The following is a 22,565-nucleotide window of genomic DNA, read 5'->3' as shown; positions in this document are numbered from 1 at the left end:
CTGATTGCTGGCGGCGGGTTCAAAAAGATGGCGTCGCATGGGTGACGTCATCTTGCCGAGGATCTGCGCTCCCTGTGATGTCATCGGTGAGCGGTGATCTGTCTCCATGAGAGCCTCGGCTCTTCCCTTTCTGTAGAACTGATCTAAATATAAACACATTCGGTATCTACGTGTCTGAAAATGCCCGATCTATCAAAATATAATAACGGTTTTTCACTGCGTTTAGCCCCGTAACGGAAAATAGAACCCAAAGTTAAAAATTGCACTTTTTTGGCATTTAAAAAAAAAAAAATTATAAAAAGGTATCAAAAGGTTGTACATTCCTAAAAATAACAATAACATTAAACAGTAAACGTCATCAAAAGCCGCAAAAAACGACACCTCCCAAAGCTCTGTATACCAAAACATAAAAAAGTTATTAGCGCCAGAAGATGGCAAAATCCCCCAAAAAAATTTTGTACAGGAGGTTTTAATTTTTGTAAATGTATGAAAACCTAAAACCTTATGCAAATTTGGTATCCCCATAATCGTACCGACCGAAAGAATAAAGTATACATGTCATTTGTGGGCTTACATTGAAATGCGTAAAATCCAAGCCCACAAGAATACGGCACACATGCGGTTTTTACCAATTTCACTGCATTTGGAATTTTTTTACTGCTTCCCAGTACACAGCATGAAATATTAAATACCACCATTTTGAAGTGTAATTTGTTGTGCAGAAAATAGCTCTGTACATGGAAATATAAAAAAGTTATAGATTTTTGAAGGTGGGGAGCGAAAATTGAAAACGCAAAAGGGCTGTGGAAGGGGTTAATTAAAAAAAAAAAAAGTCTCCTTGTTCTCTGCTAATGTGGGACTCCCATGACGCTGGCCATCATTGCCTGCCACTGTTTGTTCAAAGAGACCAACAGCGCCATCTTGACTACTGGCACCTGCCTGCTACATCAAAAGTACAGGGAGGGGCAGCTGTGCAGCAGAGGTCGGGATTGCACCACCAGCTTCTATAAACATACATGGGCCGCCGGGGAAAAGAGCACACTGCTGAAACCACTGTAGTAAATAGGAAATCGTTTTGTTTTGTTTTTTTCTTTCTTAAAGGAAATCTACCACCAGGATGAAGGATTGTAAACCAAGCACACTGACATACTGGTGAGTGGCCCTCTGGCAGGTTCTGGTTTTCTTTTAGCTTCTTAGGACCTTGTTTTTACAATAAAAAGGTTTCACAAATTATGCAAATGAGCCTCCGGGGCTCCAGATAATATAAATGTCAATGGTGCTTGGAGCCCCGAAGGCTCATTTGAATAATTTGTAAAACCTCTTTTTCTTAAAAACAAAGGCATACAAAGCTACAAGAAGAGTATCTTCTGCCAGAAGGGGCACATATCAGTATGTCAGTGTGCTTGGTTTACAATCCTTTATCCTGGTGGTAGATTTCCTTTAAAGCCAGTTGATCATTTGGATCTGTATTTGAAATTCACATTCTTACTTTCACACACACCACACACACCACACACACACACACCACACACACACACACCACACACACACCACACACACCACACACACACACACCACACACACCACACACACACACCACACACACACACCACACACCACACACACACACACCACACACCACACACACACACACCACACACCACACACACCACACACACCACACACACACATATACACACACCAGGGACAACTCAAATGACACATTCTAGATCTGAATGAATGAAATATTTTCATACAAAACTTTCTTCTGTACAAAGTTGAATGTGCTTACAGCAAAATCACAAAAAATATTCAAAGGAAATCAAATTTATTAACCAATGGAGGCCTGGATTTGGAGTCTCCCCTAAAATTAAAGGGAACCTGTCACCAGGGACCTCGTTTTAACTAAAGACAGATTACAGAAGCCCATCACATCTGCATCGCCTTTCTGCTTTTTCTAAGCATTTGCATTACAATATGATTGTGTGTTTTATAACTTGCAGCCTATTAAAATCCTCTGTGTACTGCTTTGTTGGGATTTGGTTTGGATGCATTTCAAGAAACATGTGACTTGTCTGTGCTGCAGACATATCAGCTCATCGGCTGTGAGCTCTGTGAAGGAGCAAGAGGGAAGAGCTGTACAAAAGCACAAAGGTGGGGGCCCAGAGCTGAGCAGTCAGCAGCACAGACAAGTCCCTGTTGTTTTTTAAAATGCATCCAAACCAGAGCCCACCCCTAAGACTATACAGAGGATTTTGTCAGGGTGCAAGGTAAGTTATAACACACAATTATATTGTAATGCAAATGCTTAGAGAAAGCAGAAAGGCAGATTTGCAACTACAGGCTGTTCTAACTTTGATTTAATGTCCATAAAACAAGACAAATTGAGGCTCAGTGTTGTGTATGGCTTCCAATTGCCTGTATGACCTCCCCACAACCCCTCGGCATGCTGCTGATGACGTTGCGAATGGTCTTCTGAGTGATCTCCTCTCACACCTGGTCTAAAGTATCCGCCAACACCTGGACAGTCTGTGGTGCAATGTGACGTCGGTAGGTGTAGTGTGACATGATGTCCCAGATGTGCTCAATTGGATTCAGGTCTGGGGAATGAGCGGGCCTTTCCGTAGCTTCAGTGCCTTCATCTTGTATGAACTGCCGATACACTCCAGCCATATGAGGTCTAGTATTGTCCTGTATTAGGAGGAAACCAGGGCCAACCGCACCAGCTTAATGGTCTCACAAGGGGTTTGACGATTTCCGCTCTCCAAAGAAATGCCACTCCACATTATTATTGACCCACTGTCAAACTGGTCACGCTGAAGGATCGCTCTCCACTGCATCTCTAGACTTTGTCACGTCTGTCGTGCTCAGTGTGAAGACGTCAGTCATGTGCTTATCCGTGGAGAGCACATGGTGCCAGTTGGCATTTGCCAGAGAACACCAGGATTGGCAAATTCTCAAGTGTCCTGCACAGCTTTGGGCTGTGAGCACAACCCCCATCTCTGGACAACAAGCCCTCATTCCATCCTCAAAGTCAGTTTCTAACAGTTTGTGCTGGAGATCAGTGGTCCTCCTGTTCCTCCTTCCACGAAGGTGGAGACAGCGTTCTAGCCTCTGGACACTATGCTGACTGTTAATGGAAAATATTTCATTAATTCAGATATAGGATGCGTCATCTCTGTGTTCCCTTTTATTTGTTTTGTGTGTAGCCTACTGAAAGCCACAAGTTTTATTAGTACCAAAAGTCATTACACAAAGAAAAGAAATTGATGAATCTTAATACAGAAATATGTTCACAGGCAAGTTCTAAAGACACAGGGCAGCTCTTTGCTGCAATTCATCACCGTATCCTTGCCCTCCGGAGTCGTGTGGAGCAGGAGGCTGACATAAAGTGTCCAGAACCACCAAGGGAGGTCACACAATCTAATGAGGAAGACAGTGATGATGACGATGTCCTTACCCCTGCAGTAGCAGCTACAAGTGGTAAGTAGAGACAGTAATGCACATTTCTATTACTCCTCATCTTATTTTTTTATTTAGAGATGGTTGTATAGAGATGTATAGATAGTTGTATAGAGATAGATATCTATCTTTATATCGCACAATTATATTCTGCACACAATATAAGACTTTACAGAGCAATAACATGTCAGATGAAACAATAGAACACTAATCATCAAAAACTTGATGCTGTAGACCACCCGCTCCTCCTCAAGTCTCACTCTGTTGAACTGAAAGACAATGTCCTAGTTTCTGACCGCACTTTTAGTGTTTCTTTCTGTGGATCTCTCTAATCTCCTCTTACTCTCAGGGTTCTTTAGGGCTCAGTCCTTGGTTCTCTTCTCTCTTCCCTCTATATTGGACAAACCATTAGCAGATTTGATTTTCAGTATCATCTTTATGCTGATGATACCCAGCTATATACTTGTGCTCGTAACATCAACCCTGTCTTACTGCTAAACACCAGACCTAATGTTATGACCTCTCTTCCTGAAGCTAAATCTTTCTAAGACTTTTTATCTTTTCCACCATCTACTTATCAAGCTAACCCCAACATCTCCATCTCAATTACAGTTATCTCCATAACCCCATGCAGTAGGCCTGCTGTCTTGTGATTGTGCCAGACTCTGACCTCTAGTTTGCTATCACTTGTAGCTCCTGTCACTTGCCTCAAAAACATTTCCACATTTCCAGAATTTGTACGTTCTTGACCGTGGAAACCCCTAAAACCCCTTGTCTTAACTACTGTAACTCCCTTCTAATTGGTCTCCTAATTACTAAACTGTATCCTCTACAATTGATTCATAATGCAGCAACCAGTAGGGTCCATCAATCCCCATGCTATGCAGATGCTTCCTCTCTGTGTCAGTCACTGACTTGCAGCCCATCACCTTCCATATTCAATTCAAATGAATTACCCTTATCCACAAAAAAACTGCACAATGCTACAGCTCCCTACTTCTCTGCCAACATATTATTCTATCACCCAGCCCATGCTCTTCGAATCTCCAGTGATCTTATTTTACTTTCTTCCTTCCCAAATTTTCAAATGTGCCCTTAACCCCTTACCGACATTTGACGTAATAGTACTGCATCGAGGGAGGTGCGTTCCAGCAATTTGCAGTATTATTACGTCAAACTTCTGGGGCCGCCTCCTGAAGCTTCGGGTGTGGGCTATTTATTATAGCCGACACCCGCCTCTAACACCGATCGCGGGTGTTAACCCCTAGCACGTTGCGCTGACCCTGGCGTGTTAGGGGCATTTAAAGTGTTCAAGCCAACCTGTAAAAGTAAATTTTTAAAAAAGTTAAAAACATTACATAAAAACATTTTTTAATAAAAAGAATTAAATAAAGTTAAAGTCCCCTAAACACAAACTTTTCCTACACACATGTAATAAAGTAAAAAAAAAACCCACAAAATTGCCCAAAAAACCCACATATTTGGTATCGCCGCGCCCGTAACAATGCGTACAATAATTCAGAAACATTATTGGGCTCGCTCTGTGAACACCGTAAAAACAAAACCCGAAAAACTCGCCAAAAATCTCGAAAATGTTCTAAAAAGTGATTTAAAAAAATTATGTGCGCCAAAATGGTACCACTGAAAAGGACAACTCAACATGTAAAAAATAAGCCCTTAACTAGCTGTCAACCAAAAAATATTAAAGTTACGTCTCCGAAAAGATGGCAATGCAAAAACAAATGAGATTACCTCTATGTTCTTTTTTTTTTTTTTCAGTAAAATTGTAAAAATAAATGAAAAACTATATAAATGAGGTATCACCGTAATCGTAGTGACCTATAGAATAAAGATAATGTTGTATTTTTAGTGTACGCTGCACGACCCCCAAAAAGTACAAAAAGAAAGCAAGAAACCAAAATTGACAATTTTCTTTTCACCCATACATTCAAGAGTTAATAAAATCTCATCAAAAAGCTACAGACCCACTAAAATGAAGTATTTGTAAACTGCATCTCATGTCGCAAAAATTAAGCCCTTATATGTCCAAATTGCCAAAAAAAAAAAAAATTGTAAAAAAGTTAAGATTTTTGAAGGTGGGGAGTGAAAAATTGAAACCGCAAAAGCGAAAAAAGGGGCTGCGGCGGGAAGGGGATAATACACTGGTATATAGAGATACATCTTCTCGCAGATTATTATTATTGAGAGTATTTTTTTTTAGATTATTATGGATTATTATTTAAGCATATAATACAGTTAAATGAAATTAATAAAAATGTATAAGACAAAAAATAAGGCATCATTCATCCAGGCGTGTCCCCTGCTCATGTCTGTGATCAGTTCATATTGTATCCGTAAGACATCCATTTTTTTCACATACGCAAAAAAAAACCCTTAATTGGTTTCTAATCTACTTCTTGCCCTGGCCAGTTGGTTGCCTAGCGACTTTTGAAGAAAAAGACACTCTGCGTACGGATGTCATGCACGTGCCGTCCATTTTTTATTGCGAATCTATTGACTTCTATGGATGTATGTGGACTGGTTGCTAGACAAAAAAATAATGCATGCTGAAATTTGTCTACACACCCGTGAAAAAAAATGGTCATGTGTACAAACCCATAGGAAACAATGGATCCGTTTGCCATCCCCAAAAACAGGTGTGCACACGGACATCCAAAAACACCTGTGTACATTAGCCCTAAATGACACTATTTAATATAGTATTTTATATTAATATTACCAGGATAACCTTTACAGCACATACATTACATTGTCATAAAGCACTAAAGCTTCTCCTGGCAAATCACTGGCTGACCGTTACTGATCGCATGTGTTTCAGTGGAAATGCAAATGTGATCAGGCTGAAGTCCGCCCCCAGACGATTGCATTGCATTTCTAAATGCAAAGTAAACGCCCCATGTGACCGCACCCTAAACACTCAGATAATTTTATTGTATCAAGTATCGCAATACTTTTCTGGGTATCGTATCACACTCAAAATTCTGGTATTGGTGCAACCCTAAACCTCCAATAATGTTTCCTAATGTATATGTAATCCCTCATCACTTTTTACCATTAAACAGGTTTCTGTGTGGACTGCTGAAAGGTGGTTTCAGTACATATCATTAGCCTAATGTCTGGACCATTTACAGGTCACCTTCTGATTCAGCCTTCATCCTCTTAAACAGTAAGCTCTTGCAAGCATGGCCCCACTCCTATTGTTTCATCTGATTATGTTATTACTCTGTAATGTACCCCATGATCTGTACTGTGCTGCAGAATATGATGGCGCTACATACATCTTTATTACATATCTTATTTTAATAACACTGTAACACTGTTTTACTTCTTTCTGTAGCACCTAGTGACGAAGGAGACAAGCCACCTGTGTCCAGTACATAGCATCCATTTACCTTGTTCTACGAAGGATGGTTGTCCTCATCTGGCAGGACTACGATCTATAGATGGACCCCTATTTTATGCCTCTTGGAATATTTAAAACTGGCTGCTCATTAGAAGGCTGGACTGAGGACACAAACTTTACATCCCCTCCTTACCAATGAACTGTTCTATCTTTTTGTTTAAGTAAACCAGAAAAATACATTGGGTTTGTATATGTATATACATGTATATGTGTGTGTGTATGTATGTATGTGTATATATATAATATATATTATTACACACACACACACACACACACATGTATACACATACATTTTTATAAATTGTGTTTTTGGAGGGGATCCACGAGATATCCAACATATACAGTGTAGAATGCTTGAGAATTAACGGCTCATCATATTGATGGGCTGTGTGAAATTTTTTTTTCTTTCCCCTCCTGGTAACAGCTGTGCAATCTGCATTGCTTTTCCAGATTGTAACTGTTTTATATGCATCACTTTTAGTTTCTATCCTGTTGCCAACACCTTCAGTGTACATATTACGTTATCCGTTAATTTTACATTGGGATTTCAGTCTTGTACAGGAACAAAGAAATTAATGAACATGTACTGGAGCTCTGCCTCATCCATTTACATCTAACTACCATGAAGGTGATGTCTTTCACATTGGAATCTTAACTTCAGTAATAGTGACTTCTACAGAGCTCTTAAAATAAGGGCCTGTTCCTTGTTCAGGACTTCAACATTCAAATGATACCCTGTTTTCATTTACTTTTTCTTCTTAGGGTAACTTTTCTGTTGTGTTTTTTGTTTTTTGTTTTTAATTAGTTTGACATTAATATGCTTTTCTGTGTGCTGAAAGTGAAATGTTATTTTTTTGTATCCATATTTAAGGGAAAGAGTTAAGGAATACTGTACACTAAGTTGTGTTTCTTTTATTGTGTTCCAAATTGTTCTCTATTTGGCAAAACTGCACCATCTGTTTATTAATCCATCTTTAGCATTTATCTACATCTGACATCTATTTGCTTCATATATTTAAACAGAAATACATAAAATGTATCAATATAAAAATTTTGCTTACTTAGGTTACCACAAATGGCTAGCAAATTTTTAGTGTGTCAGTAGTCTGTTCCACAAAGACACTAAGTAATAGAAACAATTTATACAAAAGTCCTTCTAATACACAACATAAGTCGATTCATACATGGAGATGGTATAGTTATAACACATATGCCTCCTCTTATGTTTTGTGCTATTTGTTTACCATCTCCATGTATGAATTGACTGATGTGTAGCAGAAAGTATTTTCTCTATATTGTATTGTATTTGAACAGGGCTGTAAATGTGTGAATTTAATGAAACTCCTTTTGAATTAATGGAGTAGTTCATAATTTTCTGTGAATATAACTATGCAAATTCCCAGTAAGTACTGATGGTTACCTGATGGGTGGGGGTCCTATCTGACACATACCAGGTATACCATGGATACGTCATAGCTATGTGAGATGGCACGCGCGCGTGGGGGGGTCGTGGTTGAATAAAATTTAAATGAATTACAGAAATTGTACAAGAAAAACAGCTTGTGTCGCCATATTCTGACCTCCCTAACTTCCGTGTATGGAGCTATGTAAGGTGCCATTGTTTTTATGATGCAAGAAAGTATTCTTTGATACAATTTTGAAAATTGTACAATCTTTTTTGATCACTTTTTATTCCGATTTTTATTGGAGACAAATTAGTGATAGTGGTTATTCGGACATTTAGGCCCTATTTTGTTTTACAGGGTTTATCGCCAGGAATAATTGTTTTGTGTGTGTTTTAGGGAAAGGGGGTTATTTAGTGTGTGGTTTTTTTTTTACTTTTATTTTATTTTTTACTTTAGCCCACCTATGGTACTTGAACCCAGGGGGTCTGATCACTCGTACAATAAACTGCAATACAACAGTCTGCCTCCAGCCAACCAGCGTTTCAGGATGGTGGCACCAGCAGGCAGAGCTGTTAGGTGCTGTGGTCAAACTGGACCGTGGAACCCAACAGGTAGATACAGGTGTAATACAGCTGACCACCACCGTGTATGGAGAGGGCTCAGTCCGTGAGCCCTCTCCATACAACCTTTAACATTTATATTTACATTGGCTGGTCTTGAAAGGGTTAAGAGTTTTAAAATTAAAACAATGAAAGTGAGTCTGCCAATATCAAAATAAACCCACACGTAAAACAGTGCTGTTTCTGTATATTTTTCATAAAAAGTTGCCATAACGGTTGTCCAGGACTCAAATGCTCAATTGCATAAATATTAAAAAACTGAATTTTCTGCTAGTCTCCACAACTGCACTGACAGAGCAATTTAAAAGGGGGTCTCTCCCTTCTCACCTAAGTTGTTTACTGTCCGTGGAGAAGCATGGACCCTTGCTCCGACCAGTGCCATTAGAGCAACCTCTCTTACAGCCTATCTGTGGATCCTAGCTGGCTCTCCTATGAGGTCAGAGATTACCTGGAGGGCTGGAGCAATGTAACTGGGGCTTCGGCTCCCCCAATTCCTGAAAGTAAGTCCTCCTTTTAAGGGCACGATTGGGCAGGTCAACAGGTCGTTTTACCTGTCAATAGAGTTTCGCCACAGGCACACGGCATGGTGCAGCTGGGAGAGATCCTGGCAGGACCCACCTCGTTATCTCCCCTTGTGAGCACCACGATAAGCCGAAGGAGGGGGAGGAGCGAAGATGCAATGACAAGCAGGTGTATAAAATTTGGGAGTCAGGGAGCTGTGAGATGCTGAGGTTTGTGTCTTGGCTCGGTGTGTGTACTGAAGTTGTGCTCAAGCTGTGTAACATCATGTGTTCATCTCCTAAATGTTTATGCATTCTGCTATTATGTCTGCTTCTGGTTACCAGAAGACCCACAAAACTGCAGATGCTCCAGATGCCCCTTTGCAGGTTTGTCCCTCCTCTTGTTATCCCCTTCAGTCTGCTTTATTTAGATTAAGTAAGGCCCTTTTTTTGTTTCTTAGGAGGCTGCCTAAAATCACTATTTTATTCCTGTAAGATGATGTTGCATAGGAAATGTAGTGTTGTAGCAAAATAAAGAAAATAAGATAGTGAGTGGGACCTGTGCCAAAACTTACATTTTAATCTATACAATTAAAAGTTAACACCATTATTCATAGTCTGGAATGCCACTAATGCAGAACTAATCTGCCAAATCCAAAGCAGACTGTTAAAAATATATGTATATCTTTACAGAAAACAAATAATTAAGGCTGACCTTAATTAATATATCTTTGCCCTGCACACTTTTCCCTGATTTTTCTAAATAAGTGCGGTTAATCAGGGGGTCCAGAGTAGCGGTAATTCTTTAGTATGATTGGGCTCTTGTTTACAATCCCAATAACCGTTTCACTGTGGATTGTAACTGCTAGTCAAGACTGACTGTCACTGCAGTCTTGCTCCTCTGGGTGATAGCTGGTGGAACCTGGCCTGGGAAAGCAGTATGGCGCCGTGTCCACATCATGACTCTAAGCTTTTGGACTTTTAAACTTTACAGAGCCCACCTCCTCTGTAATATCATATCTTTTCATACGTGCCACCTCCTTGACTACTATTGGAACCCACGGCTTTCACACGTAAAACGTCTATATTTCTCTTTACAACTGGCTGCCTCAATTGGCAGTGCATGTGCCTTAGCTAGGAGCTCCATAGGTTAAGCATCTCCTTGGAAATGCCAGTTATCAGCCTAGCTACGGACTCCAATAAAACCATTTTTTTAGCAGCACAGGCAGGTTGGCAGGTAAGCATTATATAAATAATACAATTGCATTACGGCCCACTCAATACTTCAATATTGTTAACCCTTACTGCGTGGGGTCACTAGGCATAAAAGCAGTGGCAAGTAGAAATGCCAAACATAGACAGACTTCCATATTGACATTACAAGGCAGAAATGTATCAAAATCGCCATAATACCAGTATCACCAGAATACTACATGATGGTTCAAGTTTACTTGCATTTTATGCTTTTTTACCTATATGATCATTTTCTAGCAATTATTGTCTTGCCCGCCCCAATATAAGATATATTTCCATTTACCCTATATGTAAATGTGCTGAAAAACCCTAAATCGGCTTATACTCGGGTCAAGAAAAAAAGTGTACTGTTCTCTTCCATACATCGCGGCCCCAGCATCGGCTCTGTGTCCCGGTCCATCGCAGGCATCGTGACGTCAGCAGCACGCTAATGTGTACGCCGCCGTCTGCACACACTATGATGTCAGCAAGTGGCTGACATAATGGTGCTAGCGACGGGCCGTGCGGGGACATGATACCGGAGCCGCAATGGATAGAAGAGGACCTGCCAGGGGGGGTGGGGGGAGTCTGAAGGTGAGTACATTTCCCACCCACGGCTTATACTCGAGTCAGTAGGTTTTTCCAGTTTTTGTGTTAAAATTAGGGGTATTGGCTTATACTCCGGGCAGCACAGTATATAGCATTCGGTTCCTTTATATCTATCCAATCGTCATTCTCTATTTTACATATTTTTTCAGATCTAATGCATCTGACTAGAATCATTAATTCATTCCCATTCATTCCCCTTGTATCCAAGAATAGCCTTTTCCCTATAGGTTCAATTACCCTTCTGCCCCTGCATAATTCTTCTGGAATATATAATCATGTACAAGTAGGGTATACTCTGCTAAATATATTCCACAATCGCCACAATATTCCTCCATTCAGTAAACATACCTCTACAAGGTTCTAGCGCGGACAATCTCCGTTCTTCTCCACTGCTCAGAGATTGGGACACACTGCGCATGTGCCTGATCCGGCGCCTGCACAGTTCTTCACTTCCCGGCATTTCAACCCGCAAAGCCGTCACGGACGCTACACACAGCGTGCATGCCAGCTCGCAGCAGTAAATAATGTAAGTATTCTACCATCCAATATACCTATTACAAACATGCTTTTAGTGTCTAGATCAGACACTTTAGGTTTCTCTTTCCAATGCGTTTTTGTTTTTGTTTTTTTACCAGAACTTATCCCCAGACTGCTTAGCAAGTTTAAGGTAAAACCGATTCACTTCACATTACATTCCAGATGTCCCTCCTACTGTAGCACCTATATGATCTTTTCCTACTGTTCCTAGGTTTTAAAACCAAACAGCCCCTTTATTCCAAACTATATTTTAGCGTACTTTGGATTTGGGCGAAATAGGGTGGGTTCCTCTTTTTTAAGCTTTTTATTCAGTGACCAATTACCATTATTACGAACTGAAACCCAATGAATTACACTCTTTTTGTATTAAAGTAGGTTCCTTTACTCACACTAGTTTTATCCAATGAATTATAATTTATTTAAACTTTTTATATACTTTTTATGTACAGTTTTATGCATTTTCTTATGTTTATTTAATGTTTGTATCAAATTGTAGATCCTATATTTCGGACACGACAAAGGGAGCGGTTAACCTCCAAAATGCGTTGTCCATCAGTGTACTTTGTTGACAAATCATTGTGAATGCCGAGCAGCGCAATACCAGCCTATTTCTTTTTCCTCCCTTCACCCAATACCACAATCCGCCACTCATCTGAATTCTGGATAATAGGTTGCCTGCTGCAGTTCATCATTACTCTTACCTAACTGCCTGGTTATTGTATTAGCACATGTATTGTTCCATGTTTGTTTGATAGATGTGAGTACATTCACGACCAGAGTCATACTGCCTGTGCTGTGTAATTGTTTCCTGATTTTGGTTATTAGAGGCATTTTAAGACACTGTAGTAGATAAAGTCTATTTATTAGCAGAAGGAAACTTGACCAATTCTGCAAGGACACTGCCTATTCACTCCATTTAGAGATATGAGTACTAAAATGCCACCACAGGGGGAGCTCTCATGTTTAGATGTTTTTGTTAAGCTAGCTACAAGAGAACTTAAAAGATTCCAGTACAGCCTGTTTTTTTTTTTTAACTGTACAAAAAAAATTAGAAAAATTTGATGAAGGCTCTACAGGATCTAGAAAGAGACGGGAACATCGTGATTTAAGCCTTCAGAAAAAGGGGGGAATAATGTTATTCTTGAAACGAGGTATTATCGAAAGATGTGCCTTGAAAGAGATACAGGAGGATATTAAGTCCTTGATAATATTCCTACTCAAGTATTCTTACCAGAACTAGAAGGGATCCTAGAGAAGGCAAAATATGACATGAACATTATAAGTAAAGAAGAACTAGGCTTTAGTCTCCCAAAACTACCCACAATATCGACTTTTTATAGTCTCCCTAAAATAAAAAAAGGGATATTGCCATTTAAAGGGAGACCAATTTGGCTCTGCGAGTGAACTCCATTAGCCAAAACATGGGAACCTATATAGACACAGTCCTGTACCCATTTGTGACATCCTTACCCTCATATTTGAGAGATACAACATCTCCATCATCTAGAGGGGATCACAGTAGATTAGAACACACTCCTTGTGAACGTGGATATTGAGGCACTGTATTCCTCCATCCCGCACACAGAAGGGCTAGAGGCAGTTGCATATTTCCTATTGAGGGCCCACAATCGGTTGGTTTTTTCTCTTTGGACAGGTATGCAACCAGATCAGGGGCATGGCAAAAGGGATCCCATGTGCCCCCATGTATGCCAATTTTCTGCTGGGCAAGGTGAACTCCAGCTTCATTAGCAGGCCGAGGAACTTTTTTTTTTGTTAAATGCCGTTATGAACTGTAATTATACAGGGTGATTTGTCACTAGTCCAGGACCTGTGGGTGGTATAGTGCCCCAAATCCACCTGACAGGTTCCCTTTAAGTTTATGATAAGATGTATTTATTGAAAGCCATCACTTTCATGTTACAGATCTGTGCATGATGACAGATACAAAAGGAAAATCATCACTTTATAACCATTAATCTTGATTTATCATTACTAGTACTTTGTTTTGCCCATATATACAGGATAGGAGTAGTAGTAGTGTTGTGCTGATATATACAGGATAAGAGTAGTACTTCTGATCTGTGCCCACATATCCCAGATAGGAGGAGTAGTACTGAGCTGTGCACATATATACCAGATGGGAGAAGTACTGATGTGTGCCCATGTATACTAGATACTAGTAGTACTAAACTGGGCCCATATATACAGGATAGGAGGAGTAGTACTGTTCTTTCCCCACATATACAGAATAGGAGTAGTAGTACTGAGCTGTGCCCATATATACCAGGTAGTAGTAGTAGTAGTAGTACTGATGTGTTCCCACGTATACCAGATAGTAGTAGTACTGTGCTGTGCCCATATATACAGACAGGGCTGATTCTAGCATATTTGCTGCCGCCCTTAAGTAGCCTTCTTCTGTTCCATTGCCCGCTCCCAGTAAATGCTGAAGACTTTACTAACAATTTAGTATTTTTTTTAAACTGTATTTATTAAATTTTAATTTTTATGAAACAGAAAAGAAAAAAAAAGAAAAAAACACAAAACCCCAACATAGGGTCATCAATACAAATGTTGGGTCTAGGACCCATAGGAAAGAGGGTGGAGGAAAGAAAAAAAAGGGGGGGGGTCCAACAGGTCATTGGGATTTATTTAGTTCCAATTAGCAGCTTTAGTTCTCTTGCCAGCAGTAGTCTTTATTCAGCTTGAAGGAACAGAATCCTAAGGTATAGTGTGGCAAATTTACATCATTACCAGATAGTTATACCCTGTTCTTGGGGAAACTAATGGGGGGATGTGGGAAAGAGATGGGGAGGGAAACACAATATAATTAACACAATGAAACCAAAGAATCATGTTTCTCGCTCATCATTTCATCCCCAGGGGTTACGCCCCACCCCAGCCCAAGCATGATATATTATACAATGTTACCACATTTATTTGCTAGTTACCACTACTACCATTCCTAGCCCAATCAGTCAAGTTCCACAGGGACATCTCCCACAAGTTGTCTTTTGTGGTACCACACAAAGCAATTTCTGATATCTCGCCTCATCTCTGGTGACAGCACACTGATAAAACTTTCCCAAGTGGTGATAAAAGACTGTACTTGCTTTTCCCTACTCAGGGAGGCGTCAATCCAGTCCATACGCATTATATACGTTAGTTTGTCTAATAACATTCTGAAAGGGGGAGCTGTGGGGCTGAGCCAGGTTTGGAGGATGCTTTTATATCCCGCTGCTGCTACTGCTGTCAGTAATCCCTGGCATCCTCTGGTACAATGTTGTGTTTCTGTATCTACATACCCAAAGATCGCCCACAGAGGGTCTCTAGGGACATAATTTGTGAGATATTTAGTTGTGAAGACTATAACTGTGTGCCAGAAAGGCTGGATAACTGAACATGCCCACATACAGTGATAAAGACCGGCTCTTTCCTCGTGACATCTCCAGCATGCTGTTGTGTCGTATATACCCATATGAAAACCTCTAGTTTGAGTGATGTAGGAGCGATGCCACAGCTGGAGGTACATCTCCTGGAAGCATGGCAAAGGCAAAGTTTAGGGAGATTTGCTTGTATTGACCATTGGTCCTATTAAAGCAGGCCCATGGTGTGGAGAATATTTTCTTGGCACTCTTTGGGCCCCTTGGTACCAATTGAGCATCGTCGCAACGCCACAGCCTACCTGAGTATTGTTGCTGACCATGTCCATCCCTTTATGACCACAGTGTACCCAACATCTGATGGCTACTTTCAGCAGGATAATGCGCCATGTCATAAAGCTGGAATCATCTCAGACTGGTTTCTTGAACATGACAATGAGTTCACTGTACTCGGCCTCCACAGTCACCAGATCTCAATCCAATAGAGCATCTTTGGGATGTGGTGGAACGGGAGATTCGCATCATGGATGTGCAGCCGACAAATCTGCGGCAACTGTGTGATGCCATCATGTCAATATGGACCAAAATCTCTGAGGAATGCTTCCAGCACCTTGTTGAATCTATGCCACGAAGAATTGAGGCAGTTCTGAAGGCAAAAGGGGGTCCAACCTGTTACTAGCATGGTGTACCTAATAAAGTGGCCGGTGAGTGTATAGTGTCCATCATAACTACTCTTTTGGAACAGACACTTTTTTGAGTAGGGGGCCGGAGCTAGCCACTGCACTGAGTGGCATAAACATGTTAAAATACGGCGGCAAGGGGGGGGCGTGGCCGGATGTCGGGCTGAGAGGACGCACGGCGGTGAGCTCCCGGGACCCTGATCTCCATCCTGATTAAAAGGCAGCCATCCTGCTATCCCCCTCTCCTCGTGGAGTCCCCGGACCCCATCTGGCCAGATTTTGGGGAGCGGAGAGCGGCGGTAGACTCTGCCATCTTTCGTGCGGACACTGCGCCTCATGCCCACCAGCTACCCGGCTCCTGCTAACCCGCCTGCTGCACGGTACATTCCATCCCGCCTGCCGAGTGTGGTGCTTTACGTGGCCGGCGGCTTTCGGTTGGGCCTTCTGCCCGGTGGGGCTGCCGCCGACCGGAAGTGAGGGCCGCGGCCACTTCCGGGTCTCCGCTGCTGCATCGCGGGCTTTTCCAGCGGACCCTGGGACAATTCGGGAGCATTATCAGTGCCTGCCCCCTACCATTCTCTCTGACCTGTGGAGTTGTGGATGTCCTCCAGACCCTGGACGCCAATGAACGGGCAAGTACATGCCAGCTGTGTCGCCTGACTTTCTCTGCAAGATTGGCCCGGTAATAGTGTCTGTGTCCCCTGTCTGGCTGGCATTATTGCTCACTATCATACTTACCCAGCTGTGGGTTCTGCCAACGTGGCCCAATATTTTTTTATAGTTCATTCTCTCTGTTGGAGGACTGCATGAGGTGACCTCTGGGTCCTCAGGCCTGTACATACATCAAGCCCGGTAAAGCACACCTGCTCAAAAAGTGGGCCATCTCCTAATCTATCTCACTGAATATATTTGCCTAATCGTCTGACCTGTCTACTGTCTCTGTTGTGCTATTACCTCTGCTGTGGGTTACCCCCTTACTATGGGTAATAAACGTAGGACTGCTAAACAGAAACTGGCGGTTCTCGAGGGCGCAACCCCAGTCACCTACAAGATCTCTGGACTCTTGTCCTTCTATGTTTGAGGGCTCTCAGAGCCCCCCGCAACCGGGCTCTCCTACTAACCCTGATGATCCTCTGGACCCCTCTGCGGTGTTGGATTTGAAATTTGCTGAGGTCCTGGCTGCCATAAACTCCTGCCAATCCCTGATGGTTTCAAAAGTGGATGAACTTCGGCAAGACTTTGTCCTGCTCCGCCATGATGTTCACAAGGCCAAGGAAAGAATAACGGAGACTGAGCGTAGGATCTCAGAGGTGGAGGATGTGCAGAGACCCATGCCGCCCCAAATACGCGATTTGCAGCAACAAATGAAAGCATCCATAGAAAGAGCGGACGACTTTGAGAATCGCCTAAGGCGCAATAATATCAGAGTTGTGGGTCTGCCTGAGAAAGTGGAAGGTGCTGATCCTGTTTCCTTTATGGAGAGGTGGCTTCGGGACCTCCTACCGGCCGACACTTTCTCCCCCTTTTTCACTATTGAAAGGGCCCACCGAGTTCCAGCTCGGCCAGGTCCCCCGGGGGGCTCGCCTCGTCCCTTTCTTGCTCGCCTCTTACATTTCAGAGACAGAGATGCCATCCTGCGGGCGGTCCGCATCAAAGGTGAAATCTTGCACAGTGGTAATAGAGTCTCCTTTTACCCGGACTTTTCAGCCGCTGTACGGAAACAACGCACCCATTTCACAGTGGTCCGCCAACGTCTTCGTGAAAAAGGATATAAATATTCAATGTTGTATCCAGCCAGGCTGAGAGTCGTCGATGGTCAGGTTTCTAGATTCTTCACTTCTCCTGCTGAGGCCCTGCACTGGGCGGATGCGGCTCCCAGAGCTGCTGCGGCTCCTCGTCCTCCGGACTAAATCGAATTGTCATCACGTGCCTCAACAGATGTTAATGCCCGCTTAATTCGCATTATTCATGTAGAGGCTCCCATTGAAAGCTTTTGTACTTGTATTAATCTTGTACTCCAAAGGTCTTCTCCTTCCCCCTTTTTCTTCCCCTTCTCCTTCTCGCTTTCCCTTTGCCACTGTCCCTATTCTGCCCTGGCCCTCCCCATCTTCCTCACCCTTTCCCTTACCTACCTTTCTCTTTCCACCCCTTTTTCTACTGCTCCACTCCGTTACTTATGTACTGCTCCAAATGCTGTCTTAAAAGCTATATGTATAACTACATTGTTTAATTGATCAGGGTCCTGGGACTGACTAAGGTTGTTCTGTCTTAGCTAGGGACCACTGTCCTGTGTTAGTTAATTGTTATAGGGTATAGGTCTCCACTTCTGTGGGTTAGACAGGGGGTTACTTAGTTGGGGAATAGGTTATTTTAGTTTTGTGTCTACGTTGTGCTGTTGGCACCTAGTATGGCTATTGTGTGGCTTGTGAGAGTGAATGGATGGCTGACCGTGACTCCTCCCCCCTCAAGCTCTGTATATGGGTATCAATATCCTTTCTTTTTCCTTACCCCTTCCGATAATATGGCTCCGCTAAAGATATTAAGCTGGAATGTGCGGGGTCTTAATTCTAAATTTAAGCGGGCCCTAATACTAGACTCTATTAAAAAACAGTCACCGCATATAATTTGTATTCAAGAGACTCACTTGACTGGGCAGAAGGTACTAGCGCTGAAGCGGGCTTGGATAGCAAGGGGATACCACTCCTCTTACTCAGTATATGCTAGGGGAGTCTCCATACTAGTCACTAAGGCCCTCCCTATAGAGGTATCTCAAGTAGCATGTGACCACTTTGGAAGATTTGTCATACTGCATTGTGTTTTGTGGGGTACCGCCTTCAACATTGCTTCTATATATGTCCCCCCGCCAATGGACCCGGCACTGTTAACCCTTATTTCCAATAAATTGGCTGATATGCCTCCCGGTCCTTTGGTGTGTGTGGGAGACTTTAATGCTGTGCCGGATCCATCTATAGACCGTACTAGTGGTATGGATCCTGCCTCGGCACACTTGAATGATTGGGGCACTTCTCTTAGTTTGGTGGATGTCTGGCGGAAGAAATTCCCCATGGAACGGGTGTACTCCTTTTATTCTTTAGTTCACAAGAGTTTTTCACGCATTGACATAGCTTTTGTTTCACCTGACCTACTCCCAGCAGTTGATATGATTTCCTACTGCCCTCGTAGTGCCTCTGACCATTCTGCTCTGCTTTTAACCCTATTAATTGGCCCTCCAACAGATTCTCGTATATGGCGATTACATCCGGCCTGGTTGACCTCCCCGGTAGTCAAAGAGGTGGTGCAAGCCACGCACCTAGAATACTGGAATACTAACTCTGATCACCCTGACCCGCTGGCCGCATGGGACTCGTACAAATCCAGTGTCCGGGGGGCCCGGGGGTGGCTGGACAGAGGAGAGTTCACAGACAGAGGGAGACAGATCTAACAAGGGTTTTGGGGGAGACGGAGAGGGAATTTTTGGATAACCCTAGTCAGGAAAACAAACGCAAATGGGCACACACTCAAAGGGAGCACCTGGGTTTGGCCAAGGAACAGACTAGGAAACGTCTGATTGCTACGGAGGCTTCAGTATTTGAATTCGGGGACAAGAATGGGAAGCTGCTTGCCTATTTATCCCGAGATGAGCGACCATGCGCCTCAGTTCCGTCCATTATTAATACTAATAATACTCTGGTATCTTTTCCTAAGGAAGTTAATGCTGTATTTAAGGAATTTTACTCTTCCCTGTATTCCTCCAGGTCCCCTGCCTCTGCCGAGGATATGGAGCTCTTTTTGGAAAACCTTCCCCTATGGAATTTGTCCTCCTCGCAGTCCTCTGAACTGGACGCTCCGATCTCGGCCGAGGAGGTGGAGCTGGCGATTAATTCTCTCCCTCTGGGTAAGACTCCCGGGCTGGATGGGTTGGGGGGGAATGGTATAAAGAGAACAGTGACGTCTTCATCCCCCATTTGGTTACCCTCTTCTCTACAGCTCTAGAGAGGGGCTCTCTTCCGGACTCTATGCGGGAGGCCCTAATTGTGGTCCTGCTTAAGCCAGGAAAGGATTCTCTACTCCCTGATTCCTATCGTTTCATCTCTCTCCTAAATTTGGACATTAAAATCCTTGCAAAAATATTGGCTACAAGGCTAAATAAAGTGATCACCTCCCTGATACACCCAGACCAAACTGGTTTTATGCCTGGAAAGAGCAAGGACATTAATATTCAGAGGTTGTTTTTGAATATAGCGGCTGCTGGGGAAGCTACTGATCCTGGCTTTGTGTTATCATTAGACACCTGTAAGGCATTCGATTCGGTACAGTGGCCTTACTTATGGCTCCTGCTATCAAAAATAGGGGTCAGCCCTAGATTTCTCGCTTTTGTGAGGTTATTATACCATGAGCCCAAAGCCAGGATCAGAACAAACTTGGATGTCTCTGGGGCATTCTCTATGGGGAGAGGCACAAGGCAGGGATGTCCATTGTCCCCTCTCCTGTTTGCCCTTGCTATAGAGCCCCTTGCCTTGGCAATACGTGAGTCTGCTGACATATGTGGCATCGCCCGTGGTTCAATAGTGGAAAAGGTGTCGTTGTACGCAGATGATGCTATTGTTTATTTGCAAGATGTAGGACCCTCCCTACTATCCCTTTTATCCCTAATTGATAGATTTGGCTCATTTTCGGGTCTTAGGGTCAACTGGAGCAAGTCTGTGTTGTTCCCACTATCAGAAATAAATGTCTCATCCATGTCTCTCCCAGTTTCCTTGCAGGTTGTCTCTCGTTTTAAGTACTTGGGTGTGTGGGTCTCTAGGAATGTTCGTGCCTACCCAGAACTTAACCTTGAGCCTCTAATGGCAGATACAGAATCCCGCCTGCGTAGTTGGTCTTCTCTCCCACTCTCCCTGCTGGGTCGTATCAATCTTTTTAAAATGATATACCTCCCCAAATTCTTATATCTTTTTCATGTCTGCCCGGTTCTGCTCCCAAGGAGGTTATTTAGACGCATTGAAAGCATGTTGCGTGCGTTCTACTGGCAGGGGGGTTCCCCTCGTTTTAGTTTGGAACTGTTGCAGGCCCCGAAAGAGAGGGGGGTATGGCAGCCCCAGACATGTACCTTTACTACTTGGCCTCTCAATTAGTGTACGCTAGATGGTGGATTGATATAGATAGAACAAACGCGGCCACTGCGCTGGCTGGGGCCCTCCTGGGATCGTATGAAGCCCTCACTAGCTTACTATACAGATGCAAGTCATCTACATCTGTTCTTACTCCGTTGAGAGCAGTTGCAGTAAATTGGCAACGGGCTCAGGGGTTGGTTCAGACTGCTACCCCTGCTCCTCGGTCCCCTAGAACTCCTCTTTGGCGAAACCCGTGGTTGGTCCACTTTGTCTCCCTCCCTGGCTGGACCATGTGGGGCTGTGTAGGACTCAAATTCCTTGGTCAGCTATTGTCTACAACCTCTGAATTTCTTTCTTATACCGAGTTGAGTGAGCAATTTAGTCTACCGGCCATAGCTTCTTTTCACTACCTCCAGCTGCGTCATGCATTCCAAGCACAGTTCGGCTCCTTTAACTTGTCTGTAGAGTTTACTTCTCTAGAAAAACTACTGAGTGCCCCGGAGCTGTCTAGACCACTCACCCAATCTTACACTCTTCTTCAGTCCACGCGCAGAAGACCCTTCGATAAGGCCCTTCTGCGCTGGAGGAATGGGAAGAGGTTGAATCATCCTTCTTTGAAAACATTGTAAGCGCTAGGGACTCTCTGGTCCAAACAAAGTTCCTTCATCGCATATACTATACCCCTGAAAAACTACATCGTATAGGCGTTATAGAGGAGGACACATGCTTCCGATGTCAGGCTGCCAGTGGGTCCTTTCTCCACTGTGTGTGGTCCTGCAGCAGGGTCCAGCCGTTCTGGGCCGCAGTTATGGAATTTCTGCATTCAAACTTTGGCATGCCCCGAGTCCTGTCACCCAAAGTTTGCCTCCTGGGTATAATTAATGAGTTAGTTTATGGACATTATGATAAGATCTTCTGTAGATTTGCCCTTTATTATGCACGTAAGGTAGTTGTAATGTCATGGAAAGATCAGGACACCCCCACCTTGAAGCGGTGGATCCTGCTAATAAATAAGTTTGTACCCCACTACCGTACAGTATATCAACACAGAGGTTGTCCACAAAAATTTGATCTGATTTGGGCAACACCCGCTTACTGCTGTGTAAGGGTATTGACTCTTATTTCTAATACTTTTAATCCCACCTGATGTGTCGAGGGGGGTGAGGGAGGAAGTGAATGTATGGTGTTGTTGTTGTAGTATGTGTGTTGTATGAGAGTGTAGGTAGCATGGGACGCGGTTGCATTACATTTATATTTTATCATATCTAGCAGCAATACTTGTGTCTAATTATGTTTATAAGGCCAAGACACGCCACTCTTGTCAAAATATTGATGCCGCAATGTATGTCTGATATTGTGTTTCTGTATTTATGTTGGACTGCTGTTGTTCTTATAAATGTTCCAAAAAAAAAAAAACCCAATAAATAAACACTTTAAAAAAAAAAAAAAAATACGGCGGCAAGGGGAATAAACATAGCCCACTACAAGCGTAGAAAACTGGAGCTTTGGGTAAGAAATCTAAGGAGAATACCGATCTCACTTACCACAGGCCGAAATCAAGATGTTGTATCCATGTGCATTTTGACGCGGCTGAAGACTCTGG

General features: G+C 42.9%; 1 protein-coding gene across 6 annotated transcripts in view; it reads left to right on the top strand.

Moving 5' to 3' along the window:
* Window positions 1–7,786, top strand: part of RANBP3 (RAN binding protein 3) — a 144,081-nt gene extending 136,295 nt beyond the window's left edge. For all 6 annotated transcript variants that reach the window (XM_072113867.1, XM_072113866.1, XM_072113864.1 and 3 more), the window contains 2 exons: window positions 3,300–3,483; window positions 6,821–7,786. In XM_072113867.1, the coding sequence (XP_071969968.1) occupies window positions 3,300–3,483; window positions 6,821–6,864 (228 nt within the window). In that variant the 3' untranslated portion in view covers window positions 6,865–7,786. The remainder of the gene's footprint in view (window positions 1–3,299; window positions 3,484–6,820) is intronic.
* The last annotated feature ends 14,779 nt before the right edge of the window (window positions 7,787–22,565 follow it).

This window comes from Engystomops pustulosus, chromosome 1, assembly GCF_040894005.1.
Source record: "Engystomops pustulosus chromosome 1, aEngPut4.maternal, whole genome shotgun sequence".
NCBI lineage: Eukaryota > Metazoa > Chordata > Amphibia > Anura > Leptodactylidae > Engystomops > Engystomops pustulosus.
This window is presented reverse-complemented; position numbering and strand designations above follow the sequence as displayed.